The 22,424-nt window shown below is 32.6% G+C and overlaps 1 protein-coding gene and 1 pseudogene across 4 annotated transcripts in view; both read right to left on the bottom strand.

Annotated features, from left to right (window-relative positions):
* LOC145270403 (glycosyltransferase 1 domain-containing protein 1-like) overlaps nt 1–22,424 on the bottom strand; it is a 118,967-nt gene that overhangs the window by 20,341 nt on the left and 76,202 nt on the right. For all 4 annotated transcript variants that reach the window (XM_080126046.1, XM_080126049.1, XM_080126047.1 and 1 more), the window contains exons 6-9: nt 15,429–15,468; nt 10,854–11,006; nt 7,392–7,441; nt 4,037–4,080 (exon numbers count right to left, since the gene is read on the bottom strand). In XM_080126046.1, coding sequence (XP_079982172.1) covers nt 4,037–4,080; nt 7,392–7,441; nt 10,854–11,006; nt 15,429–15,468 — 287 coding nt within the window. The remainder of the gene's footprint in view (nt 1–4,036; nt 4,081–7,391; nt 7,442–10,853; nt 11,007–15,428; nt 15,469–22,424) is intronic.
* LOC145271776 (U2 spliceosomal RNA) lies at nt 10,644–10,774 on the bottom strand (annotated as a pseudogene).

The raw sequence follows: 22,424 nt of genomic DNA, 5'->3' as shown, positions 1-22,424 counted from the left end.
CATTGACCTTTATCCTCAAGTAATTTGGGGAGCTTGATAAGTGGTAACTCGTTAGTACATAAAATAAGTGTAATTAAAGATGATTTTTAATGAGACAGTGCTTAGTAGTTGAAGTGCCTACTAGTGTGTGGATGGAGGAAAAAAAAAAATAAATAAATAAAGAGGGGTTTTAGGTTTGGTTTGGTTTGGTTTGGTTGTTTTACGGCATATCAACCCCTTTTTGGTTATTTAATGCCGAATCCAATTATTTTGGAAATAGTATTCATGTTGCATCCAGTTATTTTGTAAAAGGTTTTTATTGTTCGAGCTTTTTGTATCTTTAATGAGTAGTTTGTAGTGTTTGGTTTGGTTGTTTTATAGTGGATTTTATCATTTTTATTCCCTGCCCTGCAGAACATGAATGAGTTTTGCAAAGGGAGAGGGAGGGAAAAAGGGTTACAGTATTAATTTTTGGTACATTTTAAGTTAGGAAACCAGTCAGGAAGTGGAGGAGATCGAAAGAGAAAGGAGAAATGGGAAGAAGGAAAAGGGGTGGGGGAGGTGGGTTGTTGTTTTTGTTTTTGGTTTTGCAGAACATAATTAAGTTTTGCAAAAGAAAGTAGAAAAACAAAAACCATCACTATTAGGTGCATTTAATCTCAGGAAGCCAATATCTTCAGACAGCCTGATTTGGTAACACCAGATTCCAGTCTAACAAAACGTAGACTTAGGAATTCCTGCGCTCTTGCAATACATAAGGTCGTCAAAGTATGCCATTCACTGTGTAGCGCTCGATTTTTTTCATCCGTATTGTTTGGAATCTTTGCACCATTGTTGGCATCTTGACCACCATTTTTGCAATATTTAAGTTGATGCAACCTCCGACCTTCTTCAAGTGTATCTTGTTTAACTCAGGAATTTGAACTGAATTTCTAATGGAACCCTTTATTTACTTGATGGAGGTAGCATGCTCTTGTTCTGTCGGCCATGACTGGATAGCTGTCCTAAGTAATTTGCAATTGTATTTTTTGGTCGCCCATATTGAGAATTGAACCTTCGACTTTTAGATTAGAGAAATTCTGTCCAAATTCCCAAGTTCTACAGAAACATTGCCCGAATTTGACAAGATACACCTGAAGAAAGTTGGAGATTACATCGACTGAAACGTTGCGGAAATGACAATCAAGATGAGAACAATATTCGGATAAATCAAAATAATACGAAATAATCAATCCTCATCTAGAAATTCCTCTCCTTTATCCAATATCTTCAGACAGTCTGATCTTTATAGCACCAGTGTACGTTGGGGGTAGTGTAGTTTATGGAATGCGGTATGGTGGACGGGTGTTCTTAAAAACTTCAAGTGTGAAGAGGGGAGGAAGGAAATAAAAAATAAAATCATTTTTTATTTACTTCTCCTTTATTTATATATCTATTTATCTATTTATTTATATATCTATTTATTTATTTTATCTATTTTATCTATTTATTTATTTATTTACTTATTTATTTATTTACTTATTTATTCGTTTATATATTTATTTATTTATACATTTATTTATCAATTTATTTATTTATTTATCTATTCATTTATTTATCTATTTATTTATTCATTTATTTATTCATTTATTTATCCATTTATTTATTCATTTATTTATCCATTTATTTATCTATTTATTTATTTATTTATCTATTTATTTATTTATTTATCTATTTATTTATTCATTTATTTATCTATTTATTTATTTATCTATTTATTTATTTATCTATTTATTTATTTATCTATTTATTTATTTATCTATTTATTTATTTATCTATTTATTTATTTATCTATTTATTTATTTATTTATCTATTTATTTATTAATTTATTTATCTATTTATTTATTAATTTATTTATCTATTTATTTATCTATTTATTTATTCATTTATTTATCTATTTATTTATTCATTTATTTATCCATTTATTTATTCATTTATTTATCTATTTATTTATTCATTTATTTATCCATTTATTTATTCATTTATTTATCCATTTATTTATCTATTTATTTATTCATTTATTTATCCATTTATTTATTCATTTATTTATCCATTTATTTATCTATTTATTTATTCATTTATTTATTTATTTATCTATTTATTTATTCATTTATTTATCTATTTATTTATTTATTTATTCATTTATTTATCCATTTATTTATCTATTTATTTATTCATTTATTCATCTATTTATTTATTTATCTATTTATTTATTCATTTATTTATCTATTTATTTATTTATTTATTTATTTATCTATTTATTTATTCATTTATTTATCTATTTATCTATTTATTTATTTATCTATTTATTTATTCATTTATTTATCTATTTATTTATATATCTATTTATTTATTTATCTATTTATTTATTTATTTATTCATTTATCTATTTATTTATTTATTTATCTATTTATTTATTTATTTATCTATTTATTTATTTATCTATTTATTTATTCATTTATTTATCTATTTATTTATTTATCTATTTATTTATTTATTTATCTATTGATTTATTTATATATCTATTTATTTATTTATCTATTTATTTATTTATTTATTCATTTATTCATCTATTTATTTATTTATCTATTTATTTATTCATTTATTTATCTATTTATTTATTTATTTATCTATTTATTTATTTATTTATTTATATATCTATTTATTTATTTATCTATTTATTTATTCATTTATTTATCTATTTATTTATTCATTTATTTTATTTATTTATCTATTTATTTTATTTATTTATCCGTACATTTATTTATCTATTTATTTATATATCTATTTATTTATCTGTTTATTTAATTTTCTATTTATTTATTCATCTATTAATTTATTTTTCTATTTAGTTATTTTATCTATTTATTTATTTTTCTATTTATTTATTTATTATCTATTAATCTATTTATTTATTTATTTCTCTATTTATTTATTAATTTATCTATTTATTTATTTATCTATTTATTTATTTTATTTATTAATTTTATTTATCTATTTATCTATTTATTTATTTATCTATTTATTCATTTATATATTTATTTATCTATTTATTCATTTATATATTTATTTATATATATATATTTATTTATCTATTTATCTATTTATATATTTATTTATTTATATATTTATTTATCTATTCATCTATTTTTTATTTATCTATTTATTTATTTGTCTATTTATGTATCTATTTATGTATCTATTTATATATCTATTCATCTATCTATTTATTTATTTATCTATCTATTTATTTATCCTTTATCCAATATCTTCAGACTGCCTGGTCTGGCTTGTGATCATCTAGGCGGCATGAAATGTACAGCTATTTTGTTTAAAAACAATACGAGACACTGTTTATAATACAAAATTGTTTATTTACACTTTTAAAGTAACAGAGTTAACTATCATCATCAGCGGTGGAAGGTTAGAAGAGGGTGGGTCGCAGAACTTTGTATAAACCTGTATTAACTCGTGTCTCCCCGTCTTTCTTTCTTCTCTGCTCTTTTTATTTATATCACTTCGACCTGTTGACCCTTTTCTCACCAGCTTGTTTATTGCACTTTTACTGGTTTTGGTCTGACCCATGATCGATTGACGTCATGGATATAGGTCGTTCTAAATCCCGGGATTTCTCATTGTGTTTTTTTTTGTTTGCTTGGATACAGCTTCATAACATTGTTATAGGTCACCTTTCCTGGGATTGACTTATTGTTCGCTTGAACCTATCCTTAACACTGGTAGCACCAGTGTATGTTGGGAGTAGCATAGTTTATGAAAAAAGAAACTTCAGGTGAGAAGAAAATAAGAAATAATGAGAAAATAAAATCAGTAAATCAATAATAAGAAAAAATAACAAAAATAGTTACTGAATGCTTGTCTTATTTCTTTTTTCTAAATGACAAGAAATAATAAAAGTACAGAATAGTTAACATTTGAGAGAAAGAACAATTAAGATGGAAAATGACTGAGAGATACAAGCAAGAGAGGAGAACGGAGATAGAAAAAAAAAAGACTTACTTTTGAATTTTATTTAAAAATTCCTGACAGTAATTTTCTTCCAACTGCAAAAAGAAATACACAATGAAACATACAAACCGTGTAGAAAACCAAGAATATATATATATATATATATATATATATATATATTGTTTTAACAAAAACCAAGACTTCAAAGAATGGGTTGATAGCTACAAATACTATATATATATATATATATATATATATATATATATATATATATATATATATATATATATATATATATATATTGTGTATATTTAGGCAGCATTTTCTCATTTAGACAAATATTATTGAATAGCACGGAATTTTTCTGTTTTACAATTTTCCTTTTTATCTTCTCCAATCTCCGAATAGTCCTTTTGTGTTTTTCTCGAAATTGTATATGTTGAATCCATAATCGCGAGCGCTTTCGACAGAAGTACTTCTATCATCCTCAGGCATATTGTAGAAATAAAATGTAGGGATTGTTTTTTAATTTACTTATATATATATATATATATATATATATATATATTTTTTTTTTTTCCTAGTCACGTGGTAATTTGTTACAAGTTAAGTGGCCAGACTTTTTTTTTTTGACTAGGAAAAAAATATATATATATATATAAATATATAATATTAAATATTATATATAAATATATAATATTAAATATATATATAAAGAAAACGCTTTCATGGAGCAATCATTGAATAAAAACACTGGTATTTTTTTTTTCCTAGTCACATGGTAATTTGTTACAAGTGGCCGGACTTTTTTTTTTTGACTAGGAAAAGAATATATATATATATATAAATATATAATATTAAATATTATATATAAATATATAATATTAAATATATATATAAAGAAAACGCTTTCATGGAGCAATCATTGAATAAAAACACCGTTTACGCAGGGTCTACATTCCCCGTGAAGTACCCATTTATTTATAAAACACAAGAAAATATGTTAACTAAAATATAATGTACTCTTTTTTATTTTAAGTAAAATTGATTAGTTAATGAATTGTGTAGATGAATTTGTGTTCGTTATGTCTCAATAAACATAAAATTTCTTATTTCATTTTTCATTTCAGTCAGTTGAAATGTTATAAAACAAACAAACTTTAATATAGGAAATAAATTACACTCTGTGAATTCATCAATCATTTTAGTTAAATAAAAAAAATAACAAAAAAAACTGTCATGAAAAATGCTTCTAACTTTAAAATATTTGGAAATACTCAATGAAAAGTTTTATTTATTATTAAAAGAACGGATTGAAAAATATTCTTATATAAAAATTGTTTGTTTTGACATTTAAAAAAATAAATAAAATGAAATATTTTATTTTCTTCAATAGGCATGTAAGAAAATTTAAAAAAACAGTTACTGTTATAATCAAAAACAGTTACTGTTATAATCAAAAACAGTTACTGTTATAATCAAAAACAGTTACTGTTATAATTTGTTAGATTAAAATTATCCCAATGTGCAATTATTGCAATTATCCAAATGAAAAATTATTTGTTCTCTTTATAAAAAAAAAATATGTTTAAATTACCACAAGGGGCAACGGCAAATATTTTTTATGGCTATTAGCATGGTCACGTGGTTGAACACAAGAAACTTTAGGCACCATATACCTACATGATGATCTGGTAATGATGTCACACTGTCATGTTCATATCAACTCTTTTCAGGTTATTTTATGCCGAATCCAATGATTTTGAAGAAAAGGTTTTTATTAAAATATATTTGTTATTTTTCAAGTCGGTTTCTATTTAACCCATACCTACATGATGATCTGGTAATGACGTCACACTGTCATGTTCATTGGCCTGTACTTACTCTCGGTGGCCTCGATATAACCCACTACACAATTCAGGTCATTATCTTTCCAATGAGCCTGTATTTGTTAATTCGCGCATAAGCCTGACGAATCCTAGAATCGTGGATGAAACGCGGAATATACAGTGTAGCTTAATCGCCATATACATTTTATAACTTACCATATATATATATATATATATATATATATATATATATATATATATATTAAGTAATGTGATTTATAATTTAAAATTTAAAAATTTAAAATTTTTTTAAAAATTTAAAAATTTTTTAAAAATTTAAAAATCAAATTTTAATTAAATTAAAAGTCAGTTTGATTTTTAATTTAATTTAATTAAAATTTGATTTTTAAATTTAAAAAAATTTTTTAAATTTTAAATTATCAATCACATTACTTAATATTAATTTAGCTCTAGGACATTTAACTATCGAGCTTATTATATATCTAAATTACAACGAGCACTTTCTATTTCCTGTATTTTAATTAAACTAGTAATTTCACTGTTACATTAAAATACACTCAGCTCTTTAGACTATTGTTCTAATCTCCTTTAAATTATATATATATATATATATATATATATATAGAGAGAGAGAGAGAGAGAAATATATATATATATATATATATATATATATATAACACCTAACCTGAGAATTCTTCCTTCAAACTCCTTGGCTTAACATTCACCGGAAATATGAACTGGAACAAATACATTGAAGACATTGCAAAGGCTGTTGCAAAGAAGGTGTGTTCCCTCTATCAAGCTAGAAGACTACTCACGTCTGAGAGTATCCTGTACCTCTACAAGGTCACCATTCACTCCTGCATAGAGTATTGTTGCCACATCAGGGCTGGTGCAGAGTCCAAAAAAGGGTTTTCAATCTAATAGGTCCCACCTTGTCAGCTAAGCTCCAACCCCTGCCCCATCGCCGCTATGTTGCATCTCTGTGACTTTTACAAATATTTTAGTGGAATGTGCTCTGATGAACTTGTTGGACTTGTGCCTCCTCTATGTACATATCCCCGAAAAACCCACTTCGCAACAAAATCCCACCCCTTCACTTTCACGTAATGTAAACAGGCATCACGATCATCTCCTTACATAGTCCCCTGTAGACATGGTCCCAAATAGTAGCTCTTCACATCCAAGCGGCAATATGCCTTGTTTGGAGTGAACAATAGTAAAAAATAAATAAATACATAAATAAATGATGTAAATTAAGAAGAAAATTTAAAAAAAAATAAATGGAGAGTAACAATGGCAATGTAGGATAAAGAGAGTAAGAGGACGAGATAAATAAATGACATAAATTAAGAAGAAAATGAAAAAAGAGGGAGGGGAAAGTAAGAAGATAATGTATATAAATAATATAAATAAAATTAAAAAGTAATGGTCTGGAATTTAATTCTAATCAAAATGCAAAATCTGAATTTGGCATTGAATATCCCCTCCCTCCATAAAATACCGAAACCTACACAAAGCAGAAATTCTAAAAAATATATAATTGTTCAACTTACGCAAGGCCCTACGATGACAAAGACGGATGTCGGTTGCATGCAATGCCATTCTGGAAAAAAAAAAAAAAATTATTTTGACACCAATTTTTGTCGAAATAAATACAATTTCAGAAGCTTTCAAATGAGATAAGGATTTAGTGATGTTTTTTTTACAAAAAAATTTTTTTTTATTACATTTTCACCCCAAATTGCCACTTTGGTGTAGGGGGCTACTATCAGGGACATAAGCTACTGGGATACTATGTAGGGAGTTGGGCAGCAAGATGTCGGTTCATGTTACACTTGGACTTCTCCATGTCAGTACAGTTGCGGAAGCAGGGGCCCGGAAGTCTATCGGTTCTGGGGAAGAAACAACTTGAGTAGAAGGCTCTCTTACATCTAGGGATCTCTACTGTGAATGGGTGGGATTTAGCTGCTTGTCAGGTTTGTCGGGGGTATTTACATCGAGGGGGCACAAGTGCTTGCAGTTTGTCAGAGCATTCACCATTAAGATACTTGTAGAACAGGCAGAGGGACGCAATACATTTCGTCGATGGGACAGAGGCTGAAGCTTAGATGACAGTTCAGGACCTATCAGATTGGCAACTCTCTTTTGAACCTTGTCCAGGAGCGAGAGACTAGTAGCAGATGCACCAGCCCAAATATGACAACAATACTCCATACATGGGCGAACGAATGGTGGCCTTATAGAGGTACAGGATACTTTCGGGCGTTAGTAGCTTTCTAGCACGGTAGAGAGAGCCTGCCTTCCTCGCAGCAGTCCTGCCAATGCTCTCAATTTAAATGTTTCCTGTGAACGTTAGGCCAAGGAGTTTAAAAGAAGTACTTTCATGTAATGAATCTTTGGCCATTTCTATTGGTGATAGAGAAGGTTTCTTGTAATTATTGAAAGAAACAAGTTTAGTCTTGGCAGCATTGAATGTGAACATCCATTTTTGTCCCCATTCCACTACAGATTGGAGGTCATCCTCTAGTGTTTCTGCCATTTCCTTAGATATGTGTTCATTTGTTTTCCCCTTGTGCCTGTTATAGAGAGTGGTGTCATCAGCAAATATACCAATCTCTGAAACAATTTTATCAGGGAGGTCATTTATGAATATCCAGAATAATAAAGGTCCAAGGATAGACCCCTGAGGCACTCTCGTATTTATATCATATTGTTTAGATGTACGACCGTCAAGGACAACTTGGATTTTTCTCTTACTTAAGAAGGATTTAATTCCATTATGTATTCTTCCAGTGATACCATATTCATTTGTTTTCCTGTCGTGCCTGTTATAGTGCGGGTGTCATCAGCATAGATACCCATCAAAGAGAGTGTGTGTAAATGTTTGCATTAGTCTATTGCACAAGAATAACAAATGAAAATTGACTAGTCAGAATCAAAGTTTGATTTGTCAGCTTAAATTCTGTTTAGGACTACCTTTTAAATACGACTGCCATAATTTTATAGAATAGATATGTAATGCGGATCAATGTAAGAGCCTTTTATATATTAGATGTGTAAAGGTTTGCTTTGTGGATCAATGTGATGAAAATTGGCTAGTCAGAAGCAAAGTTCGATTTTTCAGTTTAAGTTTTATTTTATATTAGCGGGGGTACCTGGCGTTTCCCGGGTGTTTGTGTAGGAGAGGGTGACCCTGTTTTAATATTATAAAAAAAACACGATGTTAAAAAAAAATTGGAAAAACCAAAAACAGCGAAAAAAAGACAGGCTTGAACCCGAAGCATCGAGGCTAAGGCGGAAACAAAAATGCCCGACACGTTATCCTTACGCTAAAGAGACATACACTTAGTAACGGATAAAATTACACCTTTAAAAACACTTGTAGGTGGTTGAATGAAGGAACAATTTTTTCGCCACCTTCCTTGTAGAAAAGGGCCCAGTTTAGGGTGAAGGAATTAATGTTTTTGGCCAATTTTTCAATATTTGTCGTCCGGAGGGTCGAGCTTCAAAACGATATGTGAATATCCATACATACATTTAAAAGGTTGAAGCTTTAGAATGATACCTATCTGGCGAAAATCTGTGGACCGTGTCGAAAGTTTTTGCAAGACGTACAAACACACACACACACACACACTTTCACTTTTATATATATAGATGGGGCAACCTTTCTAGGGCAGTTGCTCTTGACATATCTAAAGCCTTTGATAGGGTATGGCATAAAGGTTTACTTCACAAGATCTCCAGCTACGGTATAGCTGGAAATGTCTTCTCAATTATGAAATCATTTCTCTCTGATAGGTTCATAAGAATAGTGGTTGATGGGCAGAAATCAGAAGCTCACAGTATTAATGCTGGAGTCCCTCAGGGGTCCATCCTGGACCCAATTCTCTTCCTGATCTACATTAATGATCTTCCAAATCACATCCTTACATCATTCGTAGACATTTATGCTGATAATACTACCATCTATGGTAGCACATCTAAGACCGTAAACAACGAAGTTCTCTCCGATTCTCTCTCCTCTGATCTTGAGCACGTGGTACAATGGGGAAAGGAGTGGCTGGTTACTTTTAATGCATCTAAAACCAAGTATTTATCTTTACATCATCAACATTCTGATCCCCCATCTGGCATCAATTGAAATGAATGTATATACGCATACATAAATATATATATAGAAAGGTTTGTGTTTACTATAAGCTTTTTATGTAAGTTCTCAAAGGTCAAATCGTTGAACTTTGACCCCTTAATCGCCAAATTTCTGGCCAGAAACCGATCACATCGATTTTCCCAAATCTCAGTACCTTGTATATCAAATTTTGAGTCTGTAGACTAAAAATTGACAGAGTTATTGCGTAGGGAAATGTACACAGACAGACACATAGACGGACACACAGACACGTTCACTTTTATAGATATATTAAACAAAAATATATACGTATACATAAATATATATGGAAACACTTTTATGTTTACTATAAAATTTTTACGCAAATATTACACAAGTATAAATCATGTAGAATATCTGCATGAATATAATTACACGTAATAGTTAACTAAAGATGATCATCCCATAAGAAAACCAAAAAAATTAATAAGGAATTAAAATGAATATTTAAAATAAATGCAACTTAAATAGAAAAAAAGGGGTTTTAATATGCATATCAATACACAAAAAACAAAAAATTATAGGAGTAGCAACTTTATGGCAATCTACCTGCCATATCTACCATCAGAGAACCTATTTACAATGCCTCCCCACGGGACAGAGTTAGACACCAGGGTCGTTTTTTAACGTGGAGAAAAGGTACAAAAAATAAAAATTGTCTCAGTCGTGAAAGATTTCTCCTCCACTGAAAGAGAACGAGAAATGGAAGTGCCGCATCTGAAGAACAGATACTACACTTTGATCTTGGCCAAAAGGCCAAGATCTACCATCAGAGAAAGATGATTATGGGTCCTTGTAAGGAAAAAGTGCTTTGTAGTTGAAAATTGTCATCGTTTTTACTCACCAGAAAATGCTTCCACGAGAAACAAAGGGTCCTTGACTGGACGGATGCCTCCAACCAGCAAGAAGATGTCCAGCGAATTGCCATGTGGAAGCAGATGACCACTGTTTTCCAAATATGCATGAAGCGAAAACTCAGAAGGATTTGTGACCACGGCTGGAGAGAAAAAAAGGAAACATTTAAACAGCAGTATTTATTATAATCGTTTCTTTTTTATTTCATACCCTTTTCAGTTCTCTCTGATTCTCTCTCCTCTGATCTTGAGCAAGTGGTACAATGGGGGAAGAGGTGGCTGGTTACTTTTAATACATCTAAAACCAAGCTTTTATCTTTACATCATCAACGCTCTGATCCTCATCTGGCATCAATTGAAATGAATGGCTCTCGTCTTGAGGAGGCCTCATGTTTTGACAAGCTTCTGGGCTTGACCTTTACTCCTGATCTTAAATGGAACATATACATAAAATCCGTTGCCAAGGCCGCTGGAAAAATGATGGAATCCTTCTATCGCTCCAGTAGATATCTTACTGCTGATGCAGTTCTCTATCTATATAAGAGCCAAGTACGTCCAATGATGGAGTACTGTCGCCACATCTGGGCAGGAGCTGATAGAAAGGACTTATCCTGCCTTGACAGAGTTCAAAATAGACTTCGTAGCCTCGTAGGAGATGTCCTTTTCTCTTCCTTGCAACCTCTATCTCACAGAAGAGATGTTGCGAGTTTGTCTCTGATGTATCGTTATTTTCATGGAAAGTGTTCGACTGAGCTTCAATCTATGGTCCCCCCTCGCCAAACTTTCACAAGAAACACTCGTCTAGCTGTAAACACTATCAATAATTCCCCCCACTCTTTATCTATGCCTAAACCTAAACATAGATTCCATGAACAAAGATTTTTTATTAGAACTGCACGCCTATGGAATTGTCTTCCGTTTTCCTGCTTTCCAGCTGACTACAATATGGTTGTCTTCAAGTCTAACGTAAACAAGTTTTTGATGAGCCGTTCCATATAAGTTAACAAATTTACCAAATTTCCATTACTAACAATTACTATATTGTCCAATTTCTACTGTACACTCTTTAACCCTTATTCTTGAGTGGCCTGTGAGTCTTGATAAGTGGTGATGCCTATGTAAAAAAAAAAGAAAAAGAAAAAAAAGCACACTTTTTAATTGACAGTCACTTGTAAAGGACGGTGTAGGATACTCAAGCATCCAATGGCAGACGGTGGGGGGTGGGGGGTATATGTAAATAGGGAAGAAATCAAATTGATAATTTTAAAATTTTGGAACTTATGTAGAGAATGAATGCTGCCTTGGTATTTTCTTACATAAACCACTGGAATATGGCAAAACCCTCAAACGACACTTAATAAATCGGAAAAAAATAGTTTCATTCGTGGGAAAATTAGAATCATTAAAAATAAATCATTTTAGTAAAGTCGTCACAATGAATTTATTCGGTTTGCACATTATGCTACTGTGTGTATATATATATATATATATATATATTTCCCCCACTTTTTATCTGTGCCTAAATCAAAACCTAGATTCCATGAACAAAGCTTCTTTCTTAGAACTGCACGCCTGTGGAACTCTGTTCCGTCTGCCTGCTTCCCACCTGACTACAACTTGGATGTGTTCAAGTCCAACATTAACAAATTCCTAATGTACCGCCCTCTTAAGTAAACACTTCATTAAATCTGCACACCAACGTACTGTACTTGTAATAACCCTTATCCCTGAGTGGTTTCCGGGCCTTGATAAGTGGTGACCACCGTGTAAAAAATATATATATATATATATATATATATAAGAGTAAATAGTTAATAACACATGTTAAAAAACACTTTGAAAAAAAAGTTAAAAACATATTTAATCTGAAAAGGAAACACTTAATAAGTGGATAGTCCTTAATCCGTAGAGTTTCCTTCTCATCAGAGGGTAGGAATTAGCAAAATGCGGGATTGGATTTTGCATACAAAAGTATTTGATGAAACTGCAAGTAAGTCAAAGATCTTACTTGATAACAAAAAGTGAAGCAGAGGAAATATGGTGAAAAAAAAGGTGATTTCACGGGAATGGATAGTCTGGTGAAAGGTAAATTATCCAATTACGGTAAAATCCAAAAATGTAAATCCAAGAAAGTTAATTAAAATTCCATTTGTAAGGAAATTACGTAATTGGAATTGGAAGATGGTCCAAAATAATCCAAAAGGCCGAAATCCATGAAATAATTCACAAATATGTACAAGGAAAACGGGAAAAAATTCCAATAATATCAATAAAAGAAAAATAAGATATGCGTTTGACACGGCTGCCGAGACAAAATGTAATATGTAATATTTATAATATACTTTAGTTTTACCATCTTGGATCATTTTGGTAAATTTAATTGTAATTTTTATTTTATATATGGGGCATCCAAGCTCTTTGGCTTGACGATCAGTCTTGGAATCCACTAACCTGCACCATACTCCAACCCTCCTCCTCCCACCATCACCACTGACGAAACACCACTTGCCAACGTTAATCACTTCAAATATCTGGGAAGCACCATATGTTGTGATGGCTTCTTGGACAGAGAGATTGACACCAGAATCAGCAAGGCAAGTCAGGTACTGGGAAAGCTTCACAATCTAGTGCTCAATGAACACAACATCTGCCTATCTACGAAGCTGAAGGTCTACAATGCTGTGGTCCTTCCCTCCCTGCTCTATGGTTGTGAGACGTGGACACTGTACCGCAGGCATATAAAGAAACTGGAGTTCTTCCACATGCGAGCTCTTCGCTTCATCCTAGGAATCAAATGGCAGGATCGCATCACCAATCTGAAGGTCCTTGACAAAGCTAAGTCCACCAGTATAGAGGCCACCATCATCAAGACCCAACTTCGTTGGGTTGGACACGTGATTCGAATGTCGGATGCCTAAATGTCTGATGTACAGTAATTGGATTACATAAGTGGATGGCCTATCAAAAATTTGTTCACGTTGGACTTGAAGACAACTATATTTGTTGTATATTGATTTATATTGGAGGAGATGATATATTAAAATGTGTCATGTGTTATTTAGTGGATGTAAGATATTGTTCTTTTAACAGACAGATAATAAACGTATAAATCGTATGTATGTTGTTTAGCCAGGTGGACATGATATTGACGTATAAACCGAGTCATGTTGTATTAGACTTATCACACGGGATATTTTTACAGTTCATATATAAGAAGAATATTATATGCTTCATACCTTTTTTTTGAAGAGTTCTTTTAACTTCCTGCTGCTCCGTGACGAACCATGAAGCGATCAGCACCATATAATTGAGACAGCTGTTCTTATTTGTGAAACCATTAAAACAACTCTTTATATTTTTGTAATATAAATTTATTAATGTTGTCTCAAATGGTTTTCACAGAATTTGCAGTTCGTCTACATTTTCTGTTCATGCAGCCCGCTCCTAGCTGTCTGTCCACCCCTGTCTAGATGTCTGTCCGCTCTGGTGGTCAATCATCAACTCTCTGAATCTCTCCAAAACTAACTACATCACGTGTTCTCTTACGTCACCTAATTACGTGTCTCAGACCAACCTAATGTCCACAATTAGTTATTTGTTTATTCAAAACCCCAAAATAATGTTTACATCTATTTTCTATTTTCGGATTCTTTTTGCGATTCACACGTCAATCATTTCTTCCGCAATTTAATTGTTTATTCTTCTAATCATAATAACTGATCCAGCGACCATCCGTCACTCAAATCAATTAACAAGAATACAATAACAATAATAATAATGTTTTGACCATTGACCCCGCTTGCCATAGTTAACAGATACTACGCTATGATCACAGCCTAAAAGGTCATAACATTACATATTGTAGTCAGTGAAAAAGCAGGAAAACAGAACAAATTTCCATAGGCGTGCAGTTCTAAGAAAGAAGCTTTGTTTCTTGAATCTACGTTTAGGTTTAGGCACAGATAAAGAGTGAGGAAAATTATTGATAGTGGTTTCAGCTAGATGAGTGTTTTTCGTGAAAGTCAGGCCAGGGGGACCATAGATTGAAGCTCAGATGAGCACTTGCCATGAAAATAACGATAAAGCAGAGACAGGCTCGCAACGTCTCTTCTGTGGGAAAGAGGTTGCAGGGAAGAGAAAAGGCTATCACTCACTAGGCTACAAAGTCTATTTTGAACTCTGTCAAGGCAGGATAAGCTGCTTTTAGCAGCTCCTGCTCAGATGTGGCAACAGTACTCCATCGCTGGCTGTACCTGGCTTTTATATGGGTAGAGAATTGCATCAGTAGTGAGATATCTACTGGAGCGGTAAAATGATCTCACCATTTTTTCAGCAGCCTTGGCAACAGATTTGATGTACATGGTTAATCTCAGATCAGGAGTAAAGGTCAGACCCAGAAAGATTAAAATCAAGATATGATTTTTAACATTAAGCTTATCTACAATGCATTTTGATCAAAATGGAATAAGGATTCTAGATCAAAGGTTTAAAGGGAAGTTTTTCATACAAATATGTACAAGAAAAACTTTTTTTACCAATCTTACTATGTAAAAAAAAAAACTTACCTTGAGGTATTTCCAAAAAACAATTCCAGTCTGCAAATTTCTGAAACAAAAGTAAAAAAAATAAATAAATAAAAGGTCAAAAATAAAATACCCCATTCCCCTTCAACCCCAAGAACAAAAATAAACACACTTTAAGAGAAATAAGATATCGGAGGTGGGCCGTATAGTGAAGGGAATATAATCAGCCTGATAACTTGGCGTGCCATCAGACCAATAGTAGCACGCACACTAGCAGATGTTGGCAACCTTCATGTGGTTACTCTTGTGAGTGTTAAAATGTTTTCAGAACTGCAACATACTACCGGGGAACTGCTTCCCAACTGAATATAACATTCGTTTTCAAATCCAACATAAACAAATTCTAATGAGCCGTCTTCATAGCATTTGTGTCCTCCCTGCCTCACGGCAAGCAACAAAATCCCACCCCTACACTGCAGAGATTCTAAGACACCGAAAAGCCTTTTACTCTGATAATTTCTTTCCTCGGACTGCTAGATTTTGGAATTCCAGAAGTTTAAATGTAATGTGAACAGACATTTCACGGAATCTGAGGACTAAAAGATAAAATAAGGAAAATGAGTTACAAGGCTGCTGAAAGTAAACCAATTCCACAGTATCGGCTTATAACTTTTTATATTATTTCGACCACATTTATCTTACAAAAGAATTTGTTTTTTTCTGCTCCTGCTGCTGTTATGGCGTGACATTTGATCTACAAATGCTTGTTTTCGACTTTTTCTAAAGTGCCTGGCTTTGTGGCATCATGGTACGTCGTCAGACTGTTAACCTCAAGGTTTTGGGTTTGAGCCTACCTTCCTTCCAAAATTAAAAAAAATTTTTTTGTTCGTTAGTTTCCATCTACCCCCCCTCCCCAACACACACACACACACCTACAGTTTTAATATTGAAACAGGGTTATTTATGCCATTTTTTTTTTTGTATTTTTCAGATTTTTTTAAAACATTTTTTTAACATCGTTTTTATTGTTTTTTTTTCCCATCACATTTGCATTTTCTTTTTTAGATTTTGTTTTTCCGATTTTAAGAAATTTTAACATCGTTCGTTTGCATCGCGTTTCGTTTTTTTTTTTTTTCGATTTTTTAAAGTTTTAACATTTTTTTATATATGATGTCTAAACAGGGTGATTACTTCGCTTATTCTTTTGTTTTGATTTACCCACCCCCCACCCCCAACCCCGTCCGAGCGCACACACACACACACAACTCTAAACACCCGGGCAACGCCGGGTACCCCCACTAGTGTCAGTGCAAAAAAAAAAAAAAAATAGTAAAGAAAAAAAATAAAAGAAAAAAATCAGAACTTTTTCATTTTTATTTCAGACTAGCGGGGGTACCCGGCGTTGCCCGGGGCGGGGGGGGGGATGGGATAAAAAAAGTTTTGGTAGGTATGTAGGATCGAACCTGAAGCCCTGAGGTGAAGGTGGAAAATAATGTTTTTTTTAATAATATTTAAACAGGGCTATTACTTCGCTTATTCTTTTGTTTTGATTTAAACCCCCCCCCCCTCAATACACACACACCTCTAAACACCCGGGCAATGTCGAGTACCCTCGCTAGTAACTAATAAACGTCCAATTTGGTGCAGACATGAGACAACTCAAAGTGTTCGAACAATAGATATCGTGTACATTGCATAAGTGCTAGTTGACTGCCTTTTAGTTTGTATTTGCCAGTATTCTTAAGTTTTTTTTTTAAAGGGGGCTTGATGATTATAAATAAATAACAATAATTCTTGCATACCTACATACGCTACTGTGCCATCCTTATGCAATCATCAGTGTAGGATGACAATTCCTCCCCTTTTTAACTGGATCTCATTTAACACCGGGACAAATATACAATTCCTGCTGGCCGGGTCATACACACACACACACACACACACACACACACACACACAAATTACAGCCCCTTTTTAACTGGATCTCGTTTAACACCAGGACAAATATACAATTCCTGCTGGCCGAGTCATACACACACACACACACACACACAAATTACAGCCCCTTTTTAACTGGATCTCATTTAACACCGGGACAAATATACAATTCCTGCTGGCCGGGTCATACACACACACACACACAAATTACAGCCCCTTTTTAACTGGATCTCATTTAACACCGGGACAAATATACAATTCCTGCTGGCCGGGTCATACACACACACACACACACACACACACACACACACACACACACACACAAATTACAGCCCCTTTTTAACTGGATCTCATTTAACACCGGGACAAATATACTAACAGTATTTAATAACTAACAAAAAACTAAATAAATAAAGTATAAAATAAGAAAATAAAAATAAAAATAATGCGCTCCTAACCATCCTGCACCCACCTTTATAAAAAAAAAAAAAAAAAAAAACTAGCTATAAATACACCGAGCCTCAAAGGAAAAGAAAAAGAAAACGATAACAATCGCTCCTGATGATAATCGGATGCACCGATAAAAAGTGCTTAAGTAGAATAACCCGAGCTTTCACACAGGTTATCAAAGCTCTCATTGAATACAGCCTCTGGTGTTCCCTGGAAGCTGAGTGACAACAAGTCTCCCCAGATTTTCTAGTAATCTTCACCTCTTTCGATGACATTAGCAAATAAATTTGCATTATCGCAACAGCTGCTTGCCATTGATTTCTCGTTGGCTGTGGCCATTGGTCTTTACTGGAATTTGAGTGGCAATAAGCCTTCTCAAAGTCCCAGTTGTCTTCGACTTGTACAGTGGAGGTCTGGTCAGTGCTCACTCCTTGGTCTTTCTGTCCTCCTTGACTACTTGCCTATTTGGTTCCACTCCTTTTTTGAGGGGGGGGGGGGAAACAGTGATGTGCTAATGGGGGATGGGTGTGGAGTACAAGAACTTTTGGGCGCCATTTTATACAACATGCCAGCTGAAATAAAAAAAAAATTGCTTGACGATCGAGAAAAATATCCAGAAAAATCGGAAAAAAGAATAACTCTGTCGTGTTCAATCAGACGTGCTTGAATAATGACTTGCTGCCAAAATATAACAAATATATCTACAATTATATAAATGCAACTTTGTCTTTGTGTGTGTGTGTGTGTGTGTGTTCGTTCCTTACAGACTCCGAAACGGCTGAACAGATTTTCTTTAAAATTTACAGAACGTTAGTGTATAAGTCTGAGAGTGATCTTAGCTAAGTTTTGTCTCAGAATACCTTTGATAATTACCGATAATTGTTAATCGAAATCATTATTTAATTTATCATTAGTCAAGCCAATTTTTTCATGTCATCACTTAGCACCAATGGTAGAACAATGGATCGTGAAAATTCTACTGTGGGTAAGTTGGCAGCGTGTTTTTTTTTTTTTTGCGTAATGTGGTCTGTAGGTTCAAGCTCCACACATAAATTTCTTACTTTTTTTTTTCATTAACTGCAAAGAATTTTATAAAACTTAAAAATTTACGTGTTTTTTAGCAAAAGTAAATTATTTTTCTGTTTTTGAATGTCCATTGAACAAGCAACAGATCCTGAAGAAATTGCAAAAAAGCCTACACACATATTTCGTGAAAATGTGATTCAATGTCCGACAACATAAGATAAGGAATTTTTTCGACACAGTTGACTAATTGTAAAGCTATACAGTGACAACCATATAAATTCTTACAATGAATAGATAGTCGATGGTGATCCTGTGGTTTCTTTTGCATATAGTTCAAGAAATCATGGCCCCCAAAACCTCGCCAAAGTAGTTGGTTTGGAGCTGAAAGAATAGCTACTAAGGGGACAAATCAGAGAAATTGGATTGTTGTTGGCACGTTGCATCCACTCTAGAAGTGTAAGCCATGTTTAGTTTCAGAACAGTTTCCGATGGTCCATTGTTCTAAACAAGTCTTGAGAGGTGACTAGAACCACTCGGCCATATGTCACTAGGACATATGGCCGAGTGGTCCTAGACGTTGTATCAAAGTTTACAGTTACCCAAAGGTGCTGAGTTCAATCCTGAACAAAGGCATTTAAAAAGTAACATTCAAAACAGAGAATCAGCAACTATATCCCAGAGCCTAGCTGGAGTCCGAACACGGTACCCCTGTAATAATAATAAAGGGTTGGGTTCGAGACTCCTAACAAATAGTTCCCCAGTTCGATACAAAACACCTGATGAAGGCCGGAGGGCAAAACGGCCGAAAGGTTGTGACAATAACAACCAAGATGAGGAAGTCAGTCCGACAATCTTAATTAAAGTCCTGAGAGGTGACTGGTTTGCAGTAGACAGTTCTACAGAGCAAAATATTCTTACCGTGTCGAGACGAAAAAAACATATGCGAAATTGCTATAGAAAAGGTTTAATATTTATGGAGCAATTCTGGTTTCTGATTGGTTGGTAGAAGAACGTGAATTAATTTGATTTGTCAGTTCCTAGCAGCATCGTTTATAAATAGAATCGTCCGACTGTGTGGAATCATACCCCATTATACATCCAAAATATTGCAACATCTCCTATGTGTGTGTGGGTGGGGGGTACTTTGATCCTGTGGTTTCTTTTGCATATGGTTCAAGAAATTATGGCCCCCAAAACCTCGCCAAAGTAGTCGGTTTGGAGCTGGAAGAATAGCTGCTAAGGGGACAAATCAGAGAAGTTGCTGGCACGTTGCATCCATTGTGTGGGGGCTACGTTGATCAGTAAAGTGTCAATATAACCAAAATTTACTAAAATAATTTTAGGATTACAAAGAAAAAAAAAAAGAAGAATATATTGGAATTACCAAAGATATTAATCAAAATAAGCAAAAAAAAAAAAAAAAAAAAAAGGCATCAAAGAAACCCCTGAGCAAGGTTGAGTGATACTGTTAATATATATATATATATATAGTAATTTATAAAATATATATGGCAATTAAGCTACACTGAATATTCTGCGTTTCATCCACTGTAGGATTCGTCAGGCTTATGCGCCTAAGCCTGACGAATCCTATAGTTGGATGAAACGCAGAATATTCAGTGTAGCTTAATCGCCATATATATTTTATAAATTACTAACTAGCTCTACCTACGTATTGAGCACTTTTGAAGTAAATACTTAAAGTTTACGCATAAATCTATACTTCCGTATATTAAATTTATGTGAATAAATGAAGTAGTTATATATATCTATATATATAAAAATGTAAATGTTGGTTCGTTCAGAATTAATTGTCTAAAAAACCACTGGACGGATGGCTTCCACGGTTTGGTATAATATGTTTACTATATCCATGTGTGTTTTTATATATTTCTTTTTAATTATAACATTATACTTAATTTTTCTATGATAAATAGGTGGATTTCTTTGTACCGAGAGGCCATGTTTTTTATTTAGGGACAATTATTTATTACCGCTTCCTGTCACGTAACCAGTGTTACAATTTAGCGGTTTTCCTGCTATATCTGGAGATTTCGGTTACAATCTAGCAGGAAATTCTAGAAAATCTGGAGGTATTTGGCAACCACACACCCGCATTAGATTATTAAAAAATAAAGAAAAGCGCTTGAAAATATTCAATGTAAGTAAAAAAAAGTAGCATTTATTGCCTTTGGTAACAATTATTTATTGATTATTTGTTTTGTTTTTCACCTTTTTTTCAACTAACCATTCTTAAATCTCACTATAAAATCGATTTTTCCAAGTACATTTTAGGTGGGGGGGGGGATTCCAACCTCCGAAGTTTGGGTTTGTATTACTGTACACATAGATTTGAAAAAGTTGTCAAAAAACAAATATATAACAAATAAATGTTATCAAAGGCAAGATAAGTTACTTTTCTGCCAAACTGGATATTTAAATTAACCACACGTGGTCGCAAAATGAATGCCGACGCTCAAAGTGTATACACATTTTGACTCCTCCCTTTACTTAAAAATTCACCAAAAATCAGGAAATTAACGAATTTTAATGAAAATTGCAGTATTTTTCAAATAATGATCACAGAATATAATGAACTAATAATTTTTACTTAACTCTTAGTGTCAATGTTTTATTTTGTTTAAACAAAAAATACCTTTACTAAAGTTATGGTTTTCAGTAGTAAATAAAAAACGCAAGAATTTATTTTTGCTTTTTTTTAAAGCATCGTAATTTGTAACAATAAAAAATAATTTTTACAGTAACATTACGAAAAAAGCCTCTAAAGTCCGTATTAATGTATTCGATATAACTCGAAGAAAAATGAATTCTTGCATACTATTCAGGAAATTAAAGATTCAATTAGATTCCTATTTTAGTCACCTAAATTATTTAGGGTGAAATGAATTTAGGAATTTATAGCCAAACCTAAATATTTTTTTTTTTGGTAAATATCCAGATACGCTACTACAGAACACCGACCACTCTAATTTGTTTGGGGGGGGGGGGAACAAATATATAACAAATAAATGTTATCAAAGGCAAGATAAGTTACTTTTCTGCCAAACTGGATATATTTTTCGTGTTTTTATTCAATGTAACATATTTATTCAGCTCGAAAAACGTACAGTGTTTGCCGATGTATTCGAAAATTCAAGATGGCGTCTCACACCCTATTTAACACCGTAAGTTTGGAAAAAGGTGTTATAAATAAAAAACTATACAAAATACTATTAAAAACCCACTGAATATATGTCAACCTATGTCACAGTAACATGTATTGAGCGAGTTTTTAACAGTATTTTATCCGGTTTTTTATTTATAACATCTTTTCCCAAACTTACCGTGTTAAAGAGAGAATCAGACTCCATCTTGAATGTTCCACGCGCGCGCCCCAACATCACATTCGCCCCCCCCCCCCAATGTACAAAGTAAAATCTTCGGAAAATGTTAAATGGTGTTCTAATTGGTAAATGTCGGTGCGTTACTTACGGAAAATTTGAAAATTCGATGTTCCAGGTAAAAAAAAAAAAAAAACAGATAAATTAACCCCCCCCCCCACTCCAACTTGGTGTGCTTTCCTTTTCTTATTTTATTTCTTTTTCAGCTAATTTTAAATTTTCC

Source organism: Euprymna scolopes, chromosome 46 (genome assembly GCF_053919585.1).
Source record: "Euprymna scolopes isolate OS-2025 chromosome 46, ASM5391958v1, whole genome shotgun sequence".
Classification (NCBI taxonomy): domain Eukaryota; kingdom Metazoa; phylum Mollusca; class Cephalopoda; order Sepiida; family Sepiolidae; genus Euprymna; species Euprymna scolopes.
Note: the sequence above shows the minus strand (reverse complement) of the source record. Positions and strands in the feature narration are given on the sequence as shown.